Source organism: Phyllostomus hastatus, unplaced genomic scaffold (assembly GCF_019186645.2).
Source record: "Phyllostomus hastatus isolate PE091 unplaced genomic scaffold, TTU_PhHast_1.1 phas_scaffold_21, whole genome shotgun sequence".
NCBI classification, from domain to species: domain Eukaryota; kingdom Metazoa; phylum Chordata; class Mammalia; order Chiroptera; family Phyllostomidae; genus Phyllostomus; species Phyllostomus hastatus.
In genome coordinates, this window is record NW_025334017.1 from 1,885,727 (window position 1) to 1,913,153 (window position 27,427).

Consider the following 27,427-nt stretch of genomic DNA (forward strand, 5'->3'; position numbering starts at 1 on the left):
TTGAAGTATGTCTCCCATGAAGGCTATTGTCTGGTGCTGGGACAAAATGCTCAGCCATCTCTTGCAGGTTGGAATGGCACCACCCCCAATAGGAGACACTTTTGAACTTGTTCCAGAGTCCTGGTGGCTCTGCCCTGCCTTGCTTCTGCAGAAGGAATGGTTAGCTGCATCTGACCTGAACCTGTGGTACATTCTTCTTGGAGGAGCTAGAATTGGAGACTCTGGCAAAGACTAAGTGCTATGTCTCTAGAGTAGGGGCCACTTTCCCCTCATTGAGTGCCTGACTGCACAGCTCCCACGTAGGGGGTCCACTAATCCTGTCTTCCCAAACCCAGTCACCTTGCCCTATGAGCTTGCAACCTGTGGAAGGGTCTGTGGGTGGCAGCAAGTCTGGGACCACTCTAGAGTGTTTCTTCGGAAGGCTTTGGAGGAACAACAGACAAACTTGTGGGGAGAGGGAAAAGCTTACAGGTAGAGGTGGAGCTCATGGACCCTCAGACCTTTTATAGAACTGCCCCCAGCTCTAAGCTGGAGGAAGCCAACCCTTGTACAGAGACTGGCCTCTCCCATGCCCACCCAGAACCAGTAGATTCAGCCACAAACAGTGAATAGCAGGGTAGCTCCAGAAAGGTAACCCAAGTCTGGTTACACATGTCTGATGTCAATATGGTCCTGAACCCTGCCCAGGTTGACCCAGAAGTAACACAACCAGCAATGGGATTCACATCACACCAGAATGCTAACCAACTAACCACTCAAGTGGCACAACCAAAGTGGGAGTTCAGCAGGCACCAGACCCTCCTGATAACAACTCTGCCTCTAGGGGAAGCCTCTGCACAGCAACTCATACACAGTGGTCAAAGTTTATACTTATAGTCAACCAGCCTGAAGAGTTAACTCTGCCCACGAAAGGGCCGACATTCTTCTCAAGTGCATATGGAACATTCACAAAGATAGACGATAAGTAAGAACACAAAAAAGTCTTAATAAACTCAAAAAAATTGAAATAATATCAAGCATCATTTATGACCACAAGGTATGAAACTAGAAATTGATTACAATGAAAAAAACTGAAAAGCATTCAAACACTTGGAGGCCAGTTTATGTTATAAACAGTGAATGGTTTAACAATAAGATCAAAGAAGGAATCAAAAGTTACATGGAGACAAATGAAAATAAGTACACAGCACCTTCAAATCTATGAGACACAGTGAAAGCACTCCTCAGAAGGAAGTTCATAGCACTACAGGTGTACCTCAAGAAGAAAAAAATCTCAAATAAAAGATATCTAACCCTATACCTAAAAGAACTAAAAAAAAGAACAAGTTCTGGCCAAGATGGAGACACAGGTGGAAACCCTTCACTTCCTCACACAACTGAAAGGAAAATAACAACAAATCTAAAATCAGTAAACAACCAGAAAAGCCAGAAAATCAATTTGCATGGACCTCCAACAACCAAGGAATTAAAGAAAAAATCAACCAGACCTGACCAGTAACCCACAGGGAAGATGTGTGGGCAAGGTGGTGAACTGCAGAAGCAGGGCTGGCTCAGAAAAAGAGAGATGAGGTGGCAGACCACAAAAGCAGGGCTGGCTGAAGAAAAAACTGAGACTCAGAGCTGACTGTACTACAGTGGTCACCTCTGTGGGAGAAACTCCCAGTCTCACACAAGAGTTCATTGGAAAGTGGGCTAGATATGAGAAGGCAAGCTGCATTGTTCCTTCTCTGGCCCCTCCCCCACAGGCAGCGCCACAGCACAGCAAGGAGGGTTGCTCTGCCCAGGTGAATACCTAAGACTCCACCCCTTGCAATCTAACAAGTGCACCAAGACAAAGAAATAAGACCCAAATGAAAGAAGAGAGCAAAACTTCAGAAAGAAAACTAAGTGACGAGGAGATAGCCAACCTATCTGATGGAGAGTTTAAAACCCTGGTAATCAAAATGCTCACAGAACTGATTGAGCTTGGTCAAAAAAATGAAAAAAAAAAATGAAAGATACCCAAAATGAAATAAAGCAAAATATTCAGGGAACCAACAGTGACAGGAAGGAAACCAGGACTCAAAGCAACAATTTGGAAAAAAAAATGAACATCCAACCAAAACAGAATGAAGAAACAAGATTTCAAAAAAGTGAAGAGAGACTTACAAACCTCTGGGACAACCTGAAATGTTCCAATGCCCAAATTATAGGGGTGCCAGAAGGCTGAAAAACAACAGAAAGAAATCGAAAACTTATTTGAAAACATAATGAAGGGAAACTTCTTCAATCTGGCAAAGGAAATAGACTTCCAGGAATTCCAGGAAGCCCGGAGAGTCCCAAAGAAGTTGGACCCAAAGAGGAACACACCAAGACACATCATCATTAAGCTACCCAAGATTAAAGATAAGGAGTGAATCATTAAAGCAGCAAGAGAAAAGGAGACAATTACCTACATAGGAGTTCCCATAAAGCTATCAGATGATTTCTCAAAAGAGACCTTTCAGGCAAGAAGGGGTTAGAAAGTATTTGAAGTCATGAAAGACAAGGACCTACATCCAAGACTACTCTCTCTAGCAAAGCTTTCATTTAGAATGTAAGGGCAGATAAAGTACTTCTCAGATAAGGTCAAGTTAAAGGAGTTCATCATCACCAAGCCATTATTATATGAAATGTTAAAGGGACTTATCTAAGAAAAAAATAAAAAACTATGAACAGTAAAATGACAACAAATGCACAATGATCAACAAATGAACCTAAAAGAAAAGGGAAACAAAAACTAAGCAAACAACCAGAACAGAAACAGAAGCAGAGAAATGGACATCATGTGGAGGGATTTCAGGGGCAGGGGGAGGGAGAAATAGGAGGGAAAGGTCCAGAGAAAAAGAAGCATAATTAGTAGGCATGAAATAGATGGGGAGAGATAAAAAATGGTATAGGAAACAGAGGACTCAAAGAATTTATATGTGCAACCCATGGACATAAGCTAAGGGTTGGGGAATGCTGGAGGATGGGGGGGGCTGGCAGAGAAGGGGAAAGGGGGAAAATTGGGAAAACTGTAATAGCATAATCAATAAAAAATACTTAAAAATTAAATTAAAAATAAATAAAAATTCATCCAAAGTCTTTTAAAAATTAAAAAAAAGAACAACAAACAAAGACCTGACTAAGTATAAGGAAGGAAATAATAAAGATCAGAGCAAAAATAAATGACATAAAGACTAAAAAAAACAGAACTGATCAATAAAACCAAGAGCTGGTTCTTTGTAAAGGTAAACAAGATTGACAAACATTTTAACAGGTTCACCAAGATAAACAAGATTGACACAATTTTAACAGGTTAATAGGACCCAAATAAATAAAATCAGAAATGACAGAAAAGAAGTAACACTTGACTATAAACAAATAAACAAGGATTGTAAGAAAATACTACGAACAACTATATGCCAATGAATTGGACAACCTGGGCAAAATGGATAAATTCCTAGAAACATATATAATCTTCCAAAACTAAATTAGGAAGAATGAGAAAATTTGAATAGACCAATTATAACTAATGAAATTGAAGCAGTAATCAAAAAACTCCCAGCAAACAAAAGTTGTGGACTGGACAGCTTTACAGGCGAATTTTGTAAAACATTCAGAGAAGAGCTAACACCTATCCTCCTCAAACCATTTGAAAAATTCAAGAGGAGAGAAGCCTTCCAATTCCAAGCTGTTTTTACAAGGCCAGCATTATCTCAACTCTAAAACCAGATAAAGACACTACAAAAAGGAATATTATAAGCCAATATTCCTAATAAACATAAATGCTAAAATATTCAACAAAATATTAGCAAACTGCATCCAGCAATACATTGGAAAGATCATACAATATGATCAATGATATATTCTGGGGGTGCAAGTTTGGTACAATATTCACAAATCAATAAACACAATATATCATACAATAAAATGAAGGATAAAATCCCACATGATCATATCAATAGATGAAGAAAAAACATTTGATAAATCCAGCAACCATTTCTGATAAAAATTCTCTTAAGGGATCATAACTCATTATAATAACATCCATATATGACAAACCCACAGTCAACATCATACTCAATGAATAAAAGCTATAAGCATTTCCCCTAAGAGCAAGAACCACACAGGGATGTCCACTTTCACCATTTTTATTGAACATAAGAACTGGAAGTCCTAGACATAGCAATCAGGCAAGAAGAAGAAATAGAAAACACATAAATTGGAAAGGAAGAAGTAAAACTGTCACTCACAATGGCATGATATTATATATACAAAAACCCCAAAGCCTCCACCAAAAACTAGTAGATCTAATAAATAAATTTGGAAAACTAGGAGGACACAAAATTAACATTCAGAAATGGCTGGCACTTTTATACACTGATAATGAATTTTCAAAAAGAGAAAATAAGGTACCTATGAAGCAATTTAATCAAGGAGATAAAGGACCTGTATTGGAAAATTATAAGGTGCTGAAGAAAGAAATAGAGGAAGATGCAAATAAGTGAGAACATATACTGTGTTCAAGAATAGGAAAAATTAACATCATTAAAATGTCCATACTATCCAAGCCAATCTACAGATTCAACATAATTTTTATTAAAATACCAATGTCATATCTCACATATTTAAAACAAATATTCCAAAAAATGTATATGAAACCACAAAAGACCTCAAATAGCCTCAGCAATCTTGAGAAAGTAAAACAAAATTGGGGGTATTGTACTACCTGATTTCAAACTGTACTATAAAGTCATAGGAAGCAAAATAGTATGGTATTGGCACAAGAATAGGCATATAAATCAATAAAACAGAATAGAAAACACAGAAATAAAACCATATCTTTATGGCCAATTAGTATTTGACAAAGGGGGCAAAAATATGCAATGGGGTAAAAACAGTCTGTTCAATACATGGTGTTGAAAAAAATTGGACAGATAATTAGACCATTGACTTACAGCATACACAAGAATAAATTCAATGCATTAAAGACTTAAATGTATGCATAGATACATAAAAGTCCTAGAAGAAAACAGGTAATAAAATCTTAGACATTTTTTCAAAGCAATATTTTTGCCAATATATCTCCTCGGGCAAGAGAAATAAATGGGAAAAATAAGCAAATGGGACTACATCAAATTAAAAAGCTCTTGCATGGCAAAAGAAACCATCAACAAAATAAAAGGGGAACCCACTGAATGGGAGAACATACTTGCCAATTATATATCTGATAAAGAGTTTAATTTCTAAATACCAAGTCTGTCCTGATAAAGTCCAACCATTGTTAATATAATGAGAATGGTTTGCACCAATGGATGCAACTCGGTAGCCAAGGAGAGTGGACTGGAATGTGCATGTGTGAACAGTGACAACTTCACTGTACTAGTCAGTGGGGATAGCAGATGCTGTTGGGTGAGCACATGTTTTGTGTGACTGTTGCATTCATAAATGACACATGGACAAAGCTAAAGAGGGGTAATATCGAGGGTGGGAAGTAGGGATGACCGGGGTGGGAGCAGGGGTGGGTGAATGTGGAGACAACTGAACTTGAAGAACAATAAAAAAATGACTGAGTAAGTACAGCAATGAATCTGCATCAAATTTTGCATTAAGCTTGAACATTCCTCCACAGAAACTATTTGGATGATTCAGAATACTGCAGCTATGGGCAACTGGCAATTAATTGGCAGCTTTATCAGGACAAGATGCTCACTCATGCATCACATCTTGTGCAGAGTTTTTTGGCAAAACATCAAATCATCCAGGTGACTCAGCCCTCTTACAGCCCAGATTTGTTGCCCTGTGATTTCTGGCTTTTCCTAAAACTAAAATCAGCTCTGAAAGGGAAGAGATTTCAGACCATCAATGAGATTCATGAAAATATGACGGGGCAGCTGATGGTGACTAGAAGAACAGTATGAGGTCCCAAGGTATCTACTTAGAAGGAGACTGAGGTGTCATTGTCTTATGTGCAATATTTCTTGTATCTTCTTCAAGTAAATGTCTCTATTTTTCATATTACAATGCTGGGTGCCTTCTGGACAGACTTGATATATAAAGAATTTATACAACTCAACACCAAGAAGACAAATAACCAGTTAAGAAATAGGCAAGGGCCCTGGCTGGTGGCTCAGTTGCTTGAAACATTGTTCCATACACCAAAAGGTTGTGGGTTTTATTCCCACAGGTCAGGTTACATATCTGGGTTGCAAGTTTGATACCTGGTCAAGGTGCATATGGGGGGAAATCGATTGATGTTTCTCTCTTTCTTGAAGTCTCTCTCTCTCTCCCTTTCTCTCTCTCTCAAATCAATAAACATATCCTTTGGTAAGGCTTAAAAAAATAAAGAAATGGAAAAAGACCCGAATAAACAGTTCTCCAAAGAGGACATACAGAAGAAAAACAGATACATGAAAAAATGCTCAATGACACTAATTATCAGAGAAATGAAAATAAAACCACAATGTGATATTGCCTCATACCTATCAGAATGTCCATAATCAATAAATCAACAAACGTCTTGGTGAAGTTGTGAAGGGAAAGGAACCCTCACTGACTGGTATAGCCACTGTGGAAAATAGTATAAAGTTTCCTCAAAAAAATTAAAAATGGAACTGCCTTTTGACCCAGTGATCCCACTTCTGGGAATATATATGCAGAGACCCAAGACACTGCTTTGAAATAGTATATGTGACTTCATGTTCTCTGCAGTGTTATTTAGATATGGGGATAAAAACAGCTGTGGTACATTTATATAATGGAATACTACTTAACCATAAAAAGGGAAGTCTTATCTTTTGCAAGAGCATGGATGGACCTGGAGAGTATTATACTAAGTGATATAAGCCAGTCAGAGAAAGACAAATACCATATGACCTCATGGTATCTAATGAACAAAATACATTAACAAACAAAATAGAAACAGAAGCATGGACACATGGAACAGATTGACAGCTATCAGAGGGGAGGAGGATGGGGGCCTGGATGAAAGAAAATGAAGGGATTAAGTAAAAATTATACATATATAATTTAATATATTTTTATAATATAAATTATATCTATAATTTACATATATATAAAACATAGGCAAAGACAGCAGTGTTGTGATAGCCAGAGGGGTAGGGGTAGGTGGAGATGGGCAAAGGGGGATTAAAGGGGGCAGAAAGAAACTTTGGGTGATGGGCACACTATGCAGTATGCAGATTTTGTTTTGTTGAGTTGTACACTGAAACATGTATAGTTTTGTGAACAAATGTCACCCCAATAAAGTCAATAAAATAAAAATAAATAGTAAATGAAATAAAAAATAGTCATGTCACTCTTTTAAAGACTTCAAGATTCTCTACATTTGGGCGGGGCATTAATTTTTTTAACTTATCACACAAGAATTTTGATTTGCATTTTTCAAAGTCTCAAAGCCTTGTTTGACTTTTTTAAAATAAAGGATTTATTTATTTTTAGAGTAGGGAAGGCAGGGAGAAAGAGAGGGAGAGAAGCATCAATGTGTGAGAGAAACGTTGACTGCTTCTCACATGCTCCCAACCAGGTCCTGGCCTGCAACCCAGGTGTTACCCTGACCAGAATTTAACCAGTGAACTTTCTGTTTGTGAGATGGTGCTAAACCTTCTGAGCCACAGCAGTCAGGGCTTAACATTTTTGTTGTTATTGTTTAATTTTGATAGGATGTTTGTCTGGGTTTTTTCATAAACATGTCATGAGGTCTTAACATGGCAAATGTTGTTTTTTTAAAAAAATATAGGGTATGACATAATTTTATCTCTTCTAGGATGTAAACTTTTTATTTCATATTTTTTACATGAGAAAGCTGTGTGTTATTCTAGTCATTTAAATGAAATCCTGAAGAATGGATAGGAGTAAGTTATGAAAATGGGTCTTGGGCTGAGGTGAGGAAGAGTGGGTCTGAATGTGTGTAGAAGGGAGGACGTTTGCCTGCATGTGGTATTGTGCAGTGAAGTGTGTCTTGGCACACAGGAGAGGGTCGCTGACCAATAATCAAGAGCAAAGTTCTCCAACATGATGGGCTTCTGCCAACTCCGAGAAAAGTTTCAGCCCTATGTGAATTTCAAATATCTGGAGTCTTACAAACTTCTCAGAATTATGGCTGACACTTTAAATGAAAAATGTGACATCTGGTAGTTTTCTGGATGGACTTCAGAGAAAGGTTCTGGGACATATACCACTGTTTCTTTACAAGGCAACTGTCTCTGTTATACTCAGTTACATCGACAATATAAAGTTACTTTATAAAAATATTTTTAAGAGGAGCTTTTATTAGTGAAAAAATATATAACAGAAAAGTATAAATATGGATAACCACAAGGCCTTAGACTATAGACTAGGAGGACACAAATATTCAGTCCATAACATTCTACAAGTGGAATACTTAATCATTTATTTCACTTCCACTTTTCAGGGTCAATTCAACTGAGTTAAAATGATTAATATTGACTCTTTTGCACTCCCTACTTCTCCCCTGAGTCCACCTATTCCCTTCTAAACTTAGATTGTAAGAAAATAAAAACATACCCTGGGGTGCCCTAACAAACTCTGCTTTCCATCCTCCAAACTCAAGTGACATGAATCTTTTTGGTACCTGTTAACATTAGTGTATATTAGGATGCTGCTTCTGTGTGGCAGTGTACTGGATTAACTCAGAGCCTAGTTGGAAGTGTATGAACTCTCTGCAGAATGGGGAGGTTATTCTTTTCCCCTGTGTTAGCCACAGACTTGATTAAGAACATCAGGTAGACAGGAAAAGAGTGAGGCTTCTTTTTCCTGACCCAGATGCAGGGGCTAAGTATATACATAAGGTGATGAGAGGATCTCTACTCAAAATGAAGAAGACTAAGCTGAAGGTTAAGGGTCACACAAAGAATGATCTGAAGTGAAGATTGAAGAAAATAAACAAGTCTTGTGGATATATGGAGAAGAGCATCCCAAAGACCCTGGACAGCAGCCTCTCTTATGTGTAAGAAATCATAAGGAGCCCTGGCTGGCGTAGTTCAGTGGATTGAGTGCGGGCTGAGAACCAAAGTGTCGCAGGTTCAATTCCCAGTCAGGGTACATGCCTGGGTTGCCGGCCATGACCCCCAGCAACCACACATTGATGTTTCTCTCTCTCTCTCTTTCTCCCTCCCTTCCCTCTATAAAAAATAAATAAATAAAAACTTTAAAAAAATAAAAAAATAATAAAAAAAAGAAATCATAAGGAGACTAGTGTTGCTGGAGCAGAAGAGAGGGTGAGTGGTAGGAAATAGGGTCAGAGGAAACCTGTTGCCCAAGAATCAGATTGTATTGGGCCTTGCATGCCAATATGAAAACTTTCCTCCTTATATAGTGCAAGATGAAAAGATGTTGGATAATTAAGTCAGAGATGGCTTCATGGGTGTTTGACCTGTGGAGGTGCACAGGGTTCCATGCTTACTTTGAAGTACCTCAAGCTTTAATATGCTGCAGTTGCTATCTTTTAATCTTTTATTTGTGTTTTGTAAGTGAAGTCCTATGAAACAATGGAAGATGTGCCAAAAACTTGGAGCTTCAGCTCACAAGTGGTCCTGCCTTCTACTTCCCTGTCTGCCTAGCATGGATTCTCTGCTGCCCATTCACCTTCCCCCTGGTGCTCTAGCCCTGCCTGGCCTCCCTCTCTACACTATCACCCCTGTTTTATTTTCACTGTTTCCCTCCACTCCCACTAGGGGACTGAGCACAGACATGTGGAGTGTTAGGATCAGGTATGTATCCCATGGCATTTCAGTGTAAGGCAAAGTGGTGGCCCTCTGCTCTTTAAAATGGTAGCAGCAGGGGTATTCAGCAGGGACTCCTTACCCACACAAGATCCAGCTACTAAGCATGTCTCAGTGTGAAGGCTGCAATCTATTAGGGATTCCTCATCTATTATGGGTTGGCAAGTTCATGGGAAGAGTGATTGACTTCCTTATCCCTAGTCAAGGTCCTGCATTATCATCTTGCATAAATAAATTATGTAGCCAGCCTTGATATGAGTAGATGGATAGCACCTGTCTTGCTTTTCTGAAGGATCACTCTGATGACTGTGTTGACTGTAGGAGTGCAAGAGTGAAAACAGGAATACCAATAAAAAAAGAAGAATCCTCGTGGGAGATATTGTGAATCAAATCAGAGTAGTATCAGGGAGAATGGTTAGAAATTTTAAAAAAAAATTTTAACGTAGAGCCAAAAGTATTTTCAGGCCGGTTAGATATAGGGTCTAAGTGAAAGAATTGGTCAAGAATAACTCTATCTTTTTTAATGAGTTGAGAAACTAAAAGAACAGAGTTGCTTTTTACTGAAATGAGGAAGGAAGAGCAGATTTGGAGGGGATGGGGAGAAGACCTCAAGTTTAATTTCAGACTATTTAAATTTGACATGTCTATTAGACCTCCAAGTATAGATGTTGAGAAAGTAGTTAGGTTTATTCTGGGGTTCAGGAGACATATCTGTCCTGAAGAAATAAATATGAGAGTCACCAGCATATAGGTGGCATTTTTAAACATAAGATTTCATGAAGTTATTGAGGGAGTGAGAATACATAGAAAAAAATTGAGAACTGAGCCTATTTAAAAATAGAGAATATGAAAAAGAGTTAGCAAAGTACCCAGAATTAGCAAAGAAGCAGGCTTTGAGACAGGGAAAGAACCAAGAGTGAGTGGTATGCCAAAAACTAAGTGAAGAAACATGTTTCAAGGAGCAGTGAGGGATCAACTAGGTAAAATGCTGCTAAACCCTTTAAGGTTTAAATAAGATGAGAATGGTGGTGTTTAGTGAAATGGAGATAGGTGGCTGAAGACTTGCTAAGAGCAGTTTCAGTGGAGCATAGTTGGTTCATCTGAGTACATTCAAGAGAAATTGAAGAAATCCAGATCAGGCAACTCTAGAGGAAATTTGTTCTACAAGGTTTCAGAGGAATGCAGTGGTGGCTAGAAAGGGAATTGGAATGAGAAAAGGTTTGTTTTGCTTTGTTTTTTAACTAGTGGATAAATAAGAACATGTTTGTATACTGATTGGGATAATCCAGCAAAGAGGGAAAATTGATGATTGTGACTGGAAATTAGTGTTGAACTGTGCTCTTCAGAAATAAGAAGGAATGAGAACTGGTAGACAAGCAGAGTCCCCTTGAGGCAGGAGGCTGTGTGTGTGAGTACAAATGCTGCTGGGCAGGGGGAGGTGTTGAGAGCTTCCTTTCCCTCAGTGAAATGGGAAGCAGAGCCATTAGCTAAGAATAAGGATGGGGAAGGAAGTGTTTAAAATTTGAGAAGGGAAAATAAGCAAAGAAAAAATAATGGACTAGAAAGACATGGAGTAATTGCTGAGCAGCCCTAGGCTCCCTTTCAGGTTTGTGGTTGTGGACCTAAAAGGAGCATAGTCAGCAGTCTTGGCCCTTTCCCCAGCCACACAACCAAAGTTGGTGAAGAGCAGAGATTATGCAGAGCTGGAGTTTTGTCAGGTAAGAGAGAGGACAGAAATGAAGATGTGTTACAGGGAGTGCTAATGGTGGTTGACCATAGAATTTAAACTGTGCAAGGAGAAAAGTGAGAACAAAGGAGGGTTAAGAGACATGAAGATGAGGTAGGATTGAGTCCAAGGGTATTTGAGGGAGTGAGCTAACCATTTCAAAGGGATTCATCAGGGAGTGGGATACTTGAAATTGAGATTGTAAAGCTATTGAGTAATAATACGATTCAGGTTAAGACAATGGAATGAACCTCTGAGACAGAATGAAAGAGAGGGTCATTGAAGGAGAGAATACAGTAGCAATAGGCAAGGAATCTGTAATAAAAAACAACTGATTCTGCTGGAGTGGGGTCAAAGGACTGTTTTGAGGAACTCTCACTTTAGGGAGAGTGGGCTAACTAAACATAAAGTTTTAGAGTTAAACCAGAAAACATGAGGGGGTGGAAGAAACATGAAGAATATCAACAGATGTTGTTTATTGAGTGTTTAAATGTGCTGGAGACAATGTCAAACAGTACGTGCCTCGTTTTATTTGTTCCTGGCAACAACATCAGGTGCTAAAGATTTCTATTATTATTTTATGAATGATAAATCTGAGGGCTGGGAAGGTTAAATAAAATGTCCAAGGACATCTCTGGCTATGTATAAACTCTGAGCCCTTAACCATTATGTCGGGTGCAGTGATTGTGACAGCAGGTGATATGAAAATCTTTATCTTGAGATGTGAGTAATAGACTTATGGGATTAGAGACTCTTGAGAAGAATATTGTATACAAAGCTCAAAAAATATGCATTATATCATTTAATCCTCATATTAATCCTGTGTATTAGGCAATTTTTCCAGATTGTGGTGGGGCAAGTAGGAAGCAGAGTCTGGATGTGAATGTTCCTCCTCTAACATTCTGCTTGTCTACTCCTTCCACTAACTTCCAGGGACGGTTCAGACAAATACTTTAAAAAGTCCAATCTGTTTTGAATAAATGTTAATGAGGAAACCACTACTAGTTATTTCCTTGTTAGAGTTTCATAATTCCTGTTTTCATAGGAACATTAGTATAGAATTCTTATAGCATTCTATATACTATAGAATTAGTATAGCATTCTTTCTCTTGTGGAATCTTCTTTCTCGAAATCCATGTGTTCACTCAACTATAAATTATTGAGCAAATAGTCTGTGTGGGCACTGTGCTAGGTGCAGAAAATACGATTGAATAAGAAATATCCCTGCTCTAAATCAAGCTTCAGTCAGTTCAGGCCTTCAGAATCTCAGATACTCTGCAGGATCTGCTCACACCTGATTGCAAATTAAGGCACTGCATTAGACCTATAATATGTTCTACCCCTTGGGACCCAGTTGCCTAAGAGATCATTGCCCTCCCCATTGGTTTGGCACAAAATAAGGTCTGCTGCAGTGCCTTGGAGATAGAATCTTAGATTTGGACCTTGGGGAAACAGAACCAGGGTGTTTTTTCCTAAAAGGACTTTCCTAATCCAAGAGGGTCCAATTTTAAAGCTGGATTTAAAAATAGACTTGTTGCCTGGCTGAGTGATACTGCATTGACTCTCATTCACCACTTGGCCATGCCTTTTTTTTTTCTAGAAATACTAGATTTGTACATGACATGAAACGTTAGTGAGCTCTGGGGCTCAACACCCTTCTGCCGCACTGTCAGGAGAAGGCCAAGTAAGGCAGTACCAAGAGCACCGGTCTCAGAATAAATGATACATCCAGGGGCGGGGCAAATTGCTCTCTGTCCAGGTTGGTGCTAAAACAATGTATTTGCTGTAGCACAAAATGTCTGGGGTGGCTATTTCTACATGCAGAGAAATTTATGCATTTCTACTTCAGAATGCTACTAATTAAGAATGGCACATACACTAGTTCGAACTGAGCCTGGTGTGTACAACAGGGAAGGGGGAAGGTGTTATGGTTTTCTCCAGATTTAGAAGACCACAACTGGTGCTCTTAGTGGCAGTGTAACACGAGTTACCTCACTTCCTTCTGGTCTTAAATTATGCGAGTCACAGTATAATTTAAGAATTACACTCCCTTATTCTCACATTGCAATAGTTAAGTGAGACAAATAAAAACCTAAGTTTTCTTATAAAAAAGATAAGGATCTTATACGTATTGGGTATTTAAGAATCTTAAATATTTGGGTATTCAAGCAGCAAAATATTTTACATTCTCTTTATATCAAATTTGGTGAACCACTGTGATGACGATTTAATTTATTGGAGTCATTTCGGGAGTTGTGGGACCACACATCAAGTCTTCAACTCCTGTAGCTTTAAGAGAAGGTAATTCTTGTTTTGTAGTAGGGAGGTGGCAGCAGCTTCCCGGCTCAGCCCCTCTCTCCGCTGGCCCGCAGGTACTTTCCCACGGCTGTGGGTCCTGCTCCGCCGCCCAGCTTCGGGCTGAAGTTGCAGTTCAGGTCTCGGTGCTGCATCCCACCGGCGGGAGGTGGGGCCAAGCGCCGCGGCCACGCTCCCGGGCTCCAACGCTCCACCGACCTGGGCTGCTTCTCGTCCGTGAAGAAATGTACCCGCCAGGCGGAGTGGGGCTGGGCGGCGGAGGGCGCCAGAGCGGCCTCCTCACCTCCCGGAAGTAGGGCGCCGGCTTAGTCCGAGAAGCCCGGAGCTACTCGGCCGTCGGCTCCTACCCAAGGTGGGCGGGCTCCCAGCACAGGGCGCCCGGCGGATCCGCCCGCCCTCCGCAGCCTGCAGGCGCCTAGGCTACGCACTCCGCTCTGCGTTTTCCCGCCCAGCACACCTTCTTCCTCCCCAGCTCCATACAGCTGGGCACACCCACTGCCTCTGCCAGCTGTTCGGGCCTCGGTGTGTGAGATAAACCGTCTTCCAACCCTCGCCGGCCCTAGAAGCAGACCCACCCCTTCTCAGGTACCCGCAGAATAAAACTGAATACAGGGAGGCCTGAGCCTTCCTAGCCCACGCCGCCGCCACACCCACAGGTGCCACTCTTCTTCGACCCTTGTTAAAGCTGGACGCCCGGACCCCTCCTCTCCATCCCTCCCCGCCCGGGTTCCGCCCACTGTTCTCCAAAATACCGCGAGCTGGGGCGCTCGACTGTCTGTTTTCCCTGCCACCCCTCGGCCGCTCCTCCAGACCCCCGAGACCGCAAATCACTCCACCTTCACCCAGCCGCGCTTCTCGGTCCCAGCCCCTCCTCCCGGGCCCTCCTCTTCCCTCGCCCCTCCCGAGCCGGGGTGGGAGCGGCGGCAGCTGGAAGAGAAGGGATGAGGTCATCCTCTCCCTCCGAGTCAGCTGGTGGCGGAGAGGAAGCGGGAGGAGGGAGCACTCGCGAGGGGAGGAGAGGAATGTGCAGGTCCAGGGAGCGCCGGGGCGGCCGCTGCTGCTCCTGCTGCTGGCGGCGCCGGCGACTCGGGCAGCAGCCGCGAGGTCGGAACGGCGAAGAGCGCGGGCGGTGGGCAGCGGCGCGCGTAGGGCGCCGAGAGAAGCTGGGCTTCTCGCAGGCAGCCAGGCGGCGCTCCTGCCGGCCCCAGTCGCGCCGCTAGCCGGGCCCTGCGCTCCGCGGGTCGGGCGGCGGCGGGCGGCGGGCAAGCCCGTGCAGGTGCAGGAGGCGGGGAGCGGCGCCACCAGGGAGGGAAGCTGAGGCGAAACGAGGAGGTGGCGGGAGGAGGAGACAGCGGGGAAAAGGTGTCAGATAAAGGAGGGCTCTCCTCCGGTTTGGAGGCATCATGGCCGCTAAGTCAGACGGGAGGCTGAAAATGAAGAAGAGCAGCGACGTGGCGTTCACTCCGCTGCAGAATTCGGACCACTCGGGCTCAGTGCAGGGTTTGGCTCCAGGCTTGCCGTCGGGGTCGGGAGCGGAGGACGAGGAGGCGGCTGGGGGCGGCTGCTGCCCAGACGGCAGCGGTGGTTCACGCTGCTGCTGCTGCTGCGCGGGGAGTGGTGGTTCGGGCGGCGGCTCGGGGATCTCTGGCGGCCCCGGCGGCGGCGTTGGTGGTCCCGGCGGCGGTGGGGCGGGCACGGCGGGGCTGTGCCTGCGCCTCGGCAGGGAGCAACGGCGCTACTCGCTGTGGGACTGCCTCTGGATCCTGGCCGCCGTAGCTGTGTACTTCGCGGATGTGGGTACAGACATCTGGCTCGCCGTGGACTACTACTTGCGCGGCCAGCGCTGGTGGTTCGGACTCACGCTCTTCTTCGTGGTGCTCGGCTCTCTCTCCGTGCAAGTGTTCAGCTTCCGCTGGTTTGTGCACGATTTCAGCACTGAGGACAGCGCCACAGCCGCGGCTGCCTCTAGCTACCCGCAGCCTGGAGCGGATTGCAAGACCATGGTTAGTAGTGGGTCTGCGGCCGCAGTAGGTGAGGTCCGTCCTTCCACGCCGCAGAGGCAAGCATCCAACGCCAGCAAGAGCAACATCACCGCTCCCAACAGTGGCAGCAACAGCAGCGGGGCCAGCAGCAAACACAAGTCTGCCTCCTGCTCCTTCTGCATCTGGCTCCTGCAGTCACTCATCCACATCTTGCAGCTCGGGCAAATCTGGAGGTACTGTATCAAGGGGTGGAGGAAGAGGGAGGTTTGCTGCTGCTACTACATCCCCACTGCTTTACCCTTGCACTAAAATCGTTTAGAGTTTCTGTGGTAGTAACCCCCGCCACACTCTTTTAGTTTTTTTTTTCTTTCTGTGTTTTGCATGTTTAAAATTTGTGATCACAACCTAGGATGGGAGGGAAGTGAGAAACAAATGAAAGGCATCAAAGTGGTTATTACCTCCTCATCCCTCTGTCTTCCCACTCTGCTTTAGGAGCATCTCTATCTGTTAAAACACTCCCCGCTCTCATTTTTAATGATATTGTTTCAGTGAGTAGGAGAGGATTCCTGTCACATTTTCTAGAAATCCTTTTTTTGTTATGTTGAGTTGAAGTGTATGTTGAAGTTTGGATGGCTTCTTTTTTCCCCTGAGAAAAATTGCTAATTCTAGTTAGGTGTGAGTTGTTGCTGCTGAAAAGTGCCCACATTTTAATATCACTGCTAGAGAAGTTCTGTGATCCAAGTAAAGAGCTTAGTAGGGCCATGGCTGTCTTTTTTGGAGAATACCTGTATATTTACTTAAATCTCAAAAATGAGTAAGTACATTTTATGGGACCCACACTTATTGTTGTGATGCACTTTTTGATTATCTTGGAATATTCCTCATATCTAATTTCTTGTATAACTAAGAACCCTTGGAAAAGGGGTGGTGCATCCTGTAAATTTTCATCATACTTGGCATCTTCATTGACTGCTTTGCTATTTGTCATCTTCTCTACTAAGTCTCTTTACACAGATATTATTTCCACTTTCAAACTGGAATACAAAGATAAACTTCTTGGGCAGAGGGAATTATCATTTGAACAGTACTGTCTGGATGTAGGAATATAATGGAACAGTTTGCTCAGGAATGTGTTCCTAAATTACATGTACAAAATTTACTTCTATTAAAGGATTTAGATGCTAATATCCCAGAGCTTTTTTGTTTAAAATGACTTTGGTATATAGTAAAAGTAAAATGAGGAAACTTCCTAGCAAGTGCACTGTGTGCCAGTGTCCTTTTCAATTCCATTTTTAGTTATTTTTGTAATAAGTGATAACTTTGTGATAAGTTAATAGTCATTATGCTGAGGTAGAAACAACTCAGAGAATTTGTAGAACAGAACTGAAAACACTTTTTTGTTTGTGGTGAACAATAGTGTTTTCATTAAAAAGAGCAAGTTCAGTGATTAGATTATTTTGCAACCTTTCTTAGGAACATTGCTTTGTAAAGCAGGGTAAGCATTGCCATAGACAGTGATCGTTCAGATTGTCAAACTTTCATTTTTAAGCAGATACTTCCTGCAAAAGTGGTATATAATATGCAGTCAGACAAACTGATGATGGAAACCTCCATGCCTTAGACTCAAAGGACTTTAATAAAATGTCAGTTAAATGTGATAGCTGTGTTTCCCATGGTTGACTATTGCGAAGACTTAAACAACTTAATGCTCTTCAAGATTGATGAAAAACTAAAATGCTTGATTTAATTACTGAAATTAGAGGCTCAAATGCTTATGATTAGCAGATTTAAGCTGATAATGTGGTAAATGAAACTTAACATTGCTTTTGGTAACTTTTCCAAGCTTTATGCAGGTTTTGTGAATCACTTTCAATCACTTTTAACATTCTAGATTTATGTATATAATGCAAACCCTTCATAATTCTATTATCTGAATAACTATCCATTTTTCTACAGATTGACACTTTATAAGAAATCTGCTATCAAATTCTGTGAACTGAGGAAGCCGTTTTAATTATAGTTATATTTTCTAAGCCTTCTACATCAAACATTTTCCCATTTAAAAATGGTGTTTACTATCTCAAGACATAAAATGTGGAAAGTGGAAAATAAGTAAGAAAAGGGCCTAAACACATCAATGAGATTACAGACACTGGGTCAACTGGCCATACAGAAAAGCTATTGAAGGGGAGGAGGAATGGAAGGCTTAAGGTTGAAGGCAGAAGGAAATTATGACCTGATTCAGACCCTAGAGAAATGTGGTCACACAGGACTCTATGATTTCTTAAATTAGGCGCACCCCTCTGTCTCTTCTAACTTTTCAGTTTTACACAGATGTTGCAGAAATAAAAGTGAACTGAATGGTTCAAAGCTCAGAGGTCATTATTTATGTTTTAACATGCTTTTTTCTAAGATCAGTAGAATAGGTTTTATTCAAGTTGGTAAGTGTTCACTGTATATGCATGAAATGCTAGTAATTTTAGGTAAGGACCAGATTCTAAAAGCTTTCTGTAGATAAAATCCTTTGAAATAACATCAAAGTGTTTGATTGTTCAGAAATATATATCTCAAACATTTTTCACAGATTTGCAAGTATTTATATATTTATTACAAATATAACTGCTGAAAGAATGATACATATTCATTTTAATTACAGTTCACTGATGGGGAATTAATGGCAGCTTTTAAAGTCACAAGAGTTGGTGCTAAGAAAAGGCCATTTGAAATAATGAAGTAATTTGCTACCATGTGAAAAGAGTAATTATGCCTTTAAAGAAACTGTGCCTGTGAATGATTAAGAAATAATTTTTATTTTTTGTTCATTTCACATGATTCGAGGAGTTACTTAAGAGTGTGCTTCAGCCTGTGGGAATCACAAAAGCTTAATCAGAACAATCTTTAGTCTTCATACCCATGATAAATTATATCTAGACATCTTCCTTCAGACATTATGACTTACTCTTAAAATTCTACTTGAATGTCTCCTGTATGTGTGTGTATATATTTAGTTGTTTTTTAAAGCAAATAACATTGAAAATAATAAGTTAATGAATGGTAAAGTGAGTATTCTCTATTTTTCTTAGTTCATTTTTTGGTTCTGAATGTCTATCATGAGAGTCGTTGGCGAGAAAAACCTCTTTTCCTGATCTTCTGATGCTTGACATTTCAGAAGGTATTAGCATGTGTTCCATGTTCAAATATGTTGGTAAAAAGACAAGATAAACAGGGTTAAACAGATATCTCCACAGCAGGACTTCTTGGAGCCTTTAATAAGCTAGTGTGCAGTTGTCAATAACTTGTACTTGATATGGCACCCAAAGCACATTGAGAAACATTGCTTTAAGCCATTCTTAAACCTGCCCCCCCCAAATTATAATAAAAGTTTTATATGGCACTTAAAAAACCTACAAATGTTTTTATATTTCTTATTTCATCTAAGTTTTACAATAAGAGAAAATCATTAGTATCTATCTGTATGAGAAACTTGTTTAGAAAAATTAAGTTACTGACACAATATCACTTAGCTATTATGCAATGTAGCTAGTTTGTCTTATCCTAAAGTGTATGTTCTTTCTGGCTCAATTAGCTACCTCCAAATGCCAGTGTGGATAATAAGGACAGTAATGTATAAAAATGACAATTTACCTTCAGTAAAGATGGTGAAGTGGGAAAGGAAGCTGCTGTTTGGACAAGTTAGAAGATCTTTCTAATTACACACTAGCAGTTAAATGGCAGAACAGGGACCTGAGCTTGGATTGCCCAACTCTAAACCAGTGCTCTTAACTACACCATTTGGACATATGAAGGTTGTTATACTAAATCCCAGCTGAGTAACATGATCTTGTAGTGGCATTAATGGTTAAATGGTATGATGTATGTGAAGAATAGAAAAGTGCTTTGCAAATGATGAAGAGGTTCTAAAGATAATAAATGGATAGGAAAATAGAGAACATATAGATTATTGATTATAGATTATCCTTTGACTATTGAAAATGAGCTTTATTAATTCTGAGTTCTGAATTCTTATATAGATCAGGGAATATTGGTGCCTTTTTCTGACTTTATTGAATGTTCATTTTCTGTATGTTTTTGTTCCCTCTACTGCATATTAATTTATTCAGTCATCATATATTGAGCACCAAGTCTATGTAAGGCTCTGTGCTAGTTACTAATTATCCCAAGATGAATAAAATATACATTTTTCTTTCAAAGAATCTACTGTCTAATGAGGAAGACAGAAAAGTAAGCAAGCAATTTCAATACAAGGAAATAAGCACTATGATAGAAACAGGAAACACAAATCACCTAAGTGGCTCAGGTGAGACTCTAGAGAAGTGGATATTTGAGCAAAGGTTTGAAGGTGACTAAATCTACTATCTGAATAAAGATGGGCATTGGCTATAAAGCCTTGGATACCTATCATGAAGGCAGAGGAGCAAAAAAGAACAAGACAGGTTAAGAGTGTCTTGAATAGAGAGTGGGTGAGAGATAAAAGCTAGAGATGCAGGTGGAGAATTATTTGGGCTGGACAATGAAAAGTTTTTAGATTTCATTCCAAAGGTATTGAGGAACCATTCCATTGAAGGTTATAAGGGAAAGACTGTTATAAAGTGTTAAGATGTTTTTCCCAAAGCAATGGCCAAAAGTTGAGAATTTCAGAGGATGTGCCATCAATTCCCCTCTAACTGAGTCATATCTCTTTAATTCATGAAAATTTATTGATTTTAAAAGGACTGAATTTAGATGAATTTGGGATACCTAATAGGCCCCCCAAAGTTTTTTTTTCCTCCAGAAAAATAGATTGTTTGAAATTTTTAATCATATTTATACTAAGGTAAACTGTTGGCAAATGTTTGTTTTGTGCTATATTTTTGAAGAGTTTTTAGGATACTGTTGTCTTTACCTTATTGAAATTTAGGTTTCCTGGTATTTAGAAACTTATTTCTTATATTTTTGTAATACTTTTCAATTTTCAGAGGGCTTCCATGTGTTTTTTATTATTTTTCCTCAGAATAATACTTGAGTAACACTTTTACTTTGCATATAAGGAAACTGAGAAAATTTTAAATTTTAAATATTTTCCTCTTTATGTCATATAGTTGTGTTCAGATTCTAAACTAGAATTTAATACTGATGTGGGAGGGAAAAAAGTAAAATGAAATAAGGTTGATGAGACTCAAGATGATTAGGTAAAAGAGGAGCCTAAAACCTTGAGAGCTCTCTAGAAAGTACTGAAAGATTGTGGTGTAGAAAAGGCAATGGACTTTTCTGGAGGCTCTGGGACACAATGGATGGGAGTTACAGGAAGATATTTTGGGTTAATGTAAGGTCAAATTTTTTAAGTGGTCAGTGGGATCCCAAGGTCAGTTAAGATTACTCAGAAGCAGTGAGTTCCCTATCACTGAAGTGTCTAAGTATTGTTTGGAAAGTTGTAGGCATAATTTCAGAAGAGACTTTAATATCATATCACTTTGAATGAAGGTTCAACAAGATCATCTCTAGCCCTGATATTTTGACAGCTTCCATTTTATGTGCTGCTCCAAACATAGTGGACTAACCTTTGTTTTTTCAGGGATGAAGAAGTAGTAGTTTGTTTGAAATACTAGAGTCATGTCATTTTGAAATCTATTCATTGGTTTATGGACCCAGTATCATGAGTGGAGTATCAAAAATATGTGCAATATCCCTGAATGCTGGGCTTGGTAGTTAAGTCAGAGGCTTAACTAAGATATAAATCCACCTGCAATCAGACAGTCCTCTGAGAATTGACTTGGGTTTCTGTATGAGCTGGAATAATTTATGCATAAATCTATATCAATATCTTTGGAATTAACAAGTACAAAGGTTATATTTTTTTCCATTCACTTGAACAATTCACTGTTTGCTTCACAACAGATTGTAGAATACCTCTACAGAGCAGCTGAAAGCAGTATTTATACAAATGTAGGCTATCAGTTTTGAACAATGTCCACCAATCTTTGGGTCAGTGGCTTTGAATGTCTTCGCTTAGTCACAGAAAATTCCTTAATGTCTGAATATCCAAGTACACAACCTGCTATTTAAAATGTTTCATATTTTATAGTTTGAATAAAATAGTCTATCTATGAATTTAAATTGTACCAGTCACTGAGTAACATAATTAGAATGAGCCCCTTTATGTGGACTTGCTGGCTGACCAGACTAGCACATTTCTTTTACTTGCTTTAGAATTTGCCTGGCACACTAACTAGGCCCATGGAAGCAAAACCAGGAATTATCAAATCTAAGGTACAGCATGGTGCTAGTCATGAGAAATTGCTTACCAGGTGTAATCTTATAAAATAGTTGTAATATATAGATGGATTTCAGGGGAAAACACATCTGGTAATTCTCCACAGAAAATACTCTTTTGAAAGGCATTGCATCATTCTGATGACCACACTAAGTGACTTCCTTCCAGCTAAATAATTGTGTCTTTGTAACTGTTAGCATGGCTGATCAGAAGGGAGGACCATGACAAGTCCTCAACACATTATTCTAGTGGGTGGGGAATGTACACATGTAGGAATGCATGCCCAATGAATATTTACTGATCTGTCAATGAAGCCCAGGCATTATTCATTTTTCTTTATGGGAGTGTACCTGAACATGCTGCTTGGTTGCTTCTTGAGTTTCTTATGATACAGTGAATCAGAAAAGGTGCAATGTTATCTAGAAAGGATATGACAGACCACCCAACTCTTTTTTTTTTTTAGATTACTAGTATTAGGGAAGTGAGACTAAATTTTACAAAATACCAGTTAGCCTCTGAGAGAGATGCATCTAGAAACCTAATTTGGCATTCCTGATTTTGCTGATAGAAATGCCAGCGGGGGGAAGCTTGTGGATAGATATTTTTTTCCTTAATTCCTACCTATACTTGATTGTCTGAGAATATGCTTATGTATGGAGTGATTTTTGGTATTCTGGGTACTTGTGTTTATCTACTCAAAGAAAGTTTGTATTGTAGCTCCAGCTATTACCCCCAGCCCCACAAAATATTAATTCTATGTCTAGTATATGTATAGGACTGGTACAGATTACTGATTGCAAGGGAAATTAATGAAGGGTTAAAATGGAGACAAATCAGCCCAGATATTCCCTTGAGGCAAGGAGTAGTCTTTCCTAACCCTAAAATTAAGGAAAAGCATCATAGTTAGAATATCACTGATGGATCTTATTTAAAGAGGCAGCTGTCCTATGGGGAACCAGACTAAATGAGGAGTCAGAAGAGATGTTTGGAAGTTCTGCAATTCAGACCCCAGATAGGTCACCTAAATGTGCTGACTTATATGTAACAACATGGAAGATGAAGTAGCACAGCTTTTAGGGCCCCACACAACTTAGATCTTCTTTTGGTTTCCTTCTTCTGGTTCTTATTTTTTTATCTGTGTGATATGATTGGTCAAAAAATAATAATAATATCAAAGAGTTTTTGCAGCTCTAAATTCTGATTCCGATCTTAGTATAAATTTATATTTTTGTTTGCCCAGTTCCAGAGTATATAAACCAGAAAGTCTGTATGTGTTTTTCTAAGGCCACTGTTACAGCATTCTTCTTTCTATGTAAGTCAAAAGGAAATCTACAAAGGATTTTTCAGATTTGGTGATATTGGTATCTAATCCCCAGGAGCTGGCATTATTTATAAATGAAGAAAGAATCTTACCCTATGTGTATAATGCAATTTATTTTGTGTCATTTTGAATTTTAGGTATAATCTAATGAAATCATCTTGACAAAACCATAGGTATTTGAAGATGATGGTAAAAGTTTACATTTCACTAATTCTAAGACATATACTATATAGACTGAGAAATCAAAATTGCAGTCTATAGTTCATGTAGTAAGATATGCACATCTGGGTTGCTATGATTAGCAACTGGAAACAATGCTTCACAGGCTTAAAAAGAACTATCCATTATGTCAATGAGAAGGCTGTTGTCAGAGCCAGATTTGCTTTGAAATTAAAAGCTTGTCCACACTGTCACTGAGCTAATAGGCTAGAAATCAAATTTGAACTCCTTACAAAACTCCTGTATCCAGGGCTGTACTTGTTAAAGAATTGGGATATGTTACACTCAGCTAGAAGAAGTGAATGAAACATTACCCTTTCTTGGTGAGAATTGCTTGGATCTCTAGGATATTAGAGATCTGTCCTAAGCTGAACAATTTTCAACCTCATGACAACATTTTAGATTTTTAAATTAAAAAAGAAAGTATTTGTTTTAAAATGATCTTCAGCATGTCAACTATTTTCTCATCTTCATGATTCGTAAGTAGGCTGTTATAATCAGTTCTACTTTTTTTGTTTAATGTATGCATTTGCCCTATTTTCCTGTCAAGGGAATCCTTTATATAAACAGAGCAGTTGGCAGTGTGTGAGCTGGGTAGGATTAATCAAATGGAAAATCACACATATATAGAAAAAAGTAGGATCTATAGTGAGTTAGAGACTAAAAGACTTGAGATGACTTTGATTTGACTTCCCATCAAGTACATTCCATTTAAGAAGGACAAAGTCACTTTTCTGAACCACCAATCTGAGAGATTTCATCCATATAAAAAGCAGGCTTTATTCTTCTTTTTTGTAGCTTAGATAATAGTCATGAATAATAATATTAGTTTGGGGCTGAATTCTTTACTTTTCATGTCTTTTTTCAGTAGCATAGAGTCAATAACTGAAACAAAGGTAGTTTTTTTAGCAGTAACAGTAACTAAATGGTTCCCATATTAGTTCACATGGCATAATCACTGTATCAATACAAAATAACAGTGAGGAAATGATCCTTTAAGAATGCAGGATAGATTTTTGACTACTCAATTAATTTTCTGTTTTACAAAAGTAAAACTAATAACAGTCATTTTTTAAAATATAGGTCAGTTCCAGAAGACTCTCTAAAGCGATTTACAATACTTAAGTTTGTTATTATAACATAAATTAGGAAGTATGAACCATAGGATTTCATTTTTCCAGGGAATGTACTACTATTAAGAGTAGCAGTCACAGATGTCCTATGGGAATTCTCCTGATTTAATGATGGTATACAGTTTGAAAAATTGAGTTCTAGACAGGAGCATGTAGCATAACACTACCCTAATGATAGCATAAATATTAGCTGTGTTTGTACTTCTGAAAAGTAATCAATAATTATAATTATTTTAAAATGCAATATCTACCTACTTTAAAAGAAGTTTTAAATTAAATGAGTAAGGGGGGATCTGAAGTTTTTATTGAGGAAGCATGTCTAGATACCCTGCAATCTGTGAGTCCCATTCTCTGATATACTAATAGAAGATTGGGGTGTTGTAGACAGGCATGCATTTATTAGCTGGAAAAATTTAGCCACTAAAGAAACTAACAAAAATGGAGAGTTTTATCCCATAATTAGAGAGTGATTTGCAATCTTTTGTATAGAAGTGGAATAATAGTTTTGACCCCATTATAAAACCAATCACAGCAAAGCATAAAGCATGACTTCAATAGCCAGGCCAAGCTTTCATTAGATGATTTTGTTCTAGGAGCAAAGAAAGCATGACTTAAGTTGCGGTAATAATGGTCAGTTTATGGGATCAACTTGATATTAGGGCACCAGTGGGGTCTGTAGTCTGAGGGTGTTTGACCTGAGAATCCTGTGTTATCATACAGATCAAAAGGAGGCAAGAAGTCAGAGGCCAGAGGAGCAAGGCCAAATAAGGCATGTCATCATAAATGGGAATCCAAGTGAGGGCTTAAAAACAACCTTGTTAATAGTACAATATATATATAGCTAAGAATCTGAATTCAAGGTCTTCACAAAAACAAATCTTGATGCTCCTGCTTCAAAATGTAAAACTAAAGGGAAATTTGTTTCATTTATGTTCTGATTATATAATTTCCACCTGGTCAGATATTGACAGTAAGGCCTAAGACTGGAGGCCATGTTCTCATTTCACTGCAGAAAGGGCAAGGGGCTTTGATTGAAGGCAGGTGCTTACTCAACTACTGTTGATATGTGCAAATTTATTAGTAGCTCACTGTCTAAATTACTGCTTGATTACTCTAATCAGTTGCTGAGAAAGCATGACAAAAAAAATAAGTGATCAATGACAATCTGTTAATTGTAGATTCCAGAACACGTCAGCTTAAAATCATAGTAAGGAACATGTTTTAAAAAGAATATGCTCTCACTGTCTAGGAAAGGAGGCAAGTCATGTTCACACCCACAAATCTGTCTGTGATGACATGCTAATAGTGGAGCTATTGCTTTACAACTCAAAGAAAGATGTGCATCCATCTGTATTAGCATCTCTGGGATGTTTCTCATAAATTCAGATTCTCAGGACCACCCCAAACCTATTGAATCACAACTTGCATTTGAACACAATCCCTAAGGGATTAGTACACATATTAAAATCTTTTTTTTTTGCCAGCCTGTAGATTTTTAAATTTTTATTTTATTTTATTTTATTATTTTTATTGACTATGCTATTACAGTTGTCCCAATTTTCCCCCTTTGCCCCTCTCCACCCAGCACCCCCTACTCCCTCTAGTGACTCCACCTCCTTTGTTCATATCAATGGGTCATGCGAATAAGTTCTTTGGCAACTCCATTTCTTGTACTTGCTCTTAACATCCCTCTGTGTATTCTTTGACTACCAATTTTTTTACTTCTTAAGAAGTAAAAAAATTCCTTCACCTTTTCCTCCATTCCCCTAGACTCCTGTCACCACTGACCACCATTCTAATGTTCTCCATATCTATGATTCTGTTTTTGTTCTGCTTATTTGCTTGGTTTGTTTTTTAGATTTAATCGTTGACTTTTATGCATTTATTGCCATTTTAATGTTCATAGCTTTGATCTTCTTTATCTTAAATAAGCCTTTTCAACATTTCTTATAATATTGATTTGGTGATGATGAGCTCCTTAAGATTTACCTTGTCTAGGAAGCACTTTATCTGCCCTTCCATTTTAAATGATAGCTCTGCTGGATAGAGTAATCTAGGGTGTAGATCCTTGCTTTTCATCACTTTGAATACTTCTTGCCAATCCCTTCTAGCCTGCAAAGTTTCTTTGGAGAAATCAGCTGACAGTATTGTTGGAACTCCCATGTAGGTAACTAACTTCTTTTCTCTCACTGCTTTGAAGATTCTCTATCTTTAACCTTTGACATTTTAATTATGGTGTGTCTTGGAATAGGCCTTTTTGCTTTGATCTTCTTTGGGACTCTCTGTGCTTCCTGGCCTTGTATGTCTATGTCCTTCACCAAATTAGAGAAGATTTCTTTCATTATTTTTTCAAATGAATTTCCACTTTCTTCCTCTATCTATTCTCCTTCTGGCACCCCTATGATGCAAATGTTGGAACACTTGAAGGTATCCCAGAGGCTGCTTACACTATCTTTACTTTTTGGAATTATTTTTCCTCCTTGTTCTGACTGGTTATTTTTTGCTTCATTAGGTTCCAAATCATTGATCTTATTCTCAGTTTCATCTACTCTACTGTTGATTCACTGTAAATTGTTCTTTATTTCAATTAGTGAATCCTTCATTTCTGACTGCTCCCCCCACAGAGCCACAGAGCCACAGAGCCACAGAGCCACAGAACCGTCAGGCAGGTGCCATATCTGAGACTCCATCA

General features: G+C 39.3%; 1 protein-coding gene across 1 annotated transcript in view; it reads left to right on the plus strand.

The window, feature by feature from the left end:
• Positions 1 to 15,149: 15,149 nt before the first annotated feature.
• Positions 15,150 to 27,427, plus strand: part of XKR4 (XK related 4) — a 435,558-nt gene continuing 423,280 nt past the window's right edge. The window contains exon 1 of the mRNA XM_045861340.1: positions 15,150 to 16,024. Within this exon, the coding sequence (XP_045717296.1) occupies positions 15,213 to 16,024 (812 nt within the window). The 5' untranslated portion in view covers positions 15,150 to 15,212. The remainder of the gene's footprint in view (positions 16,025 to 27,427) is intronic.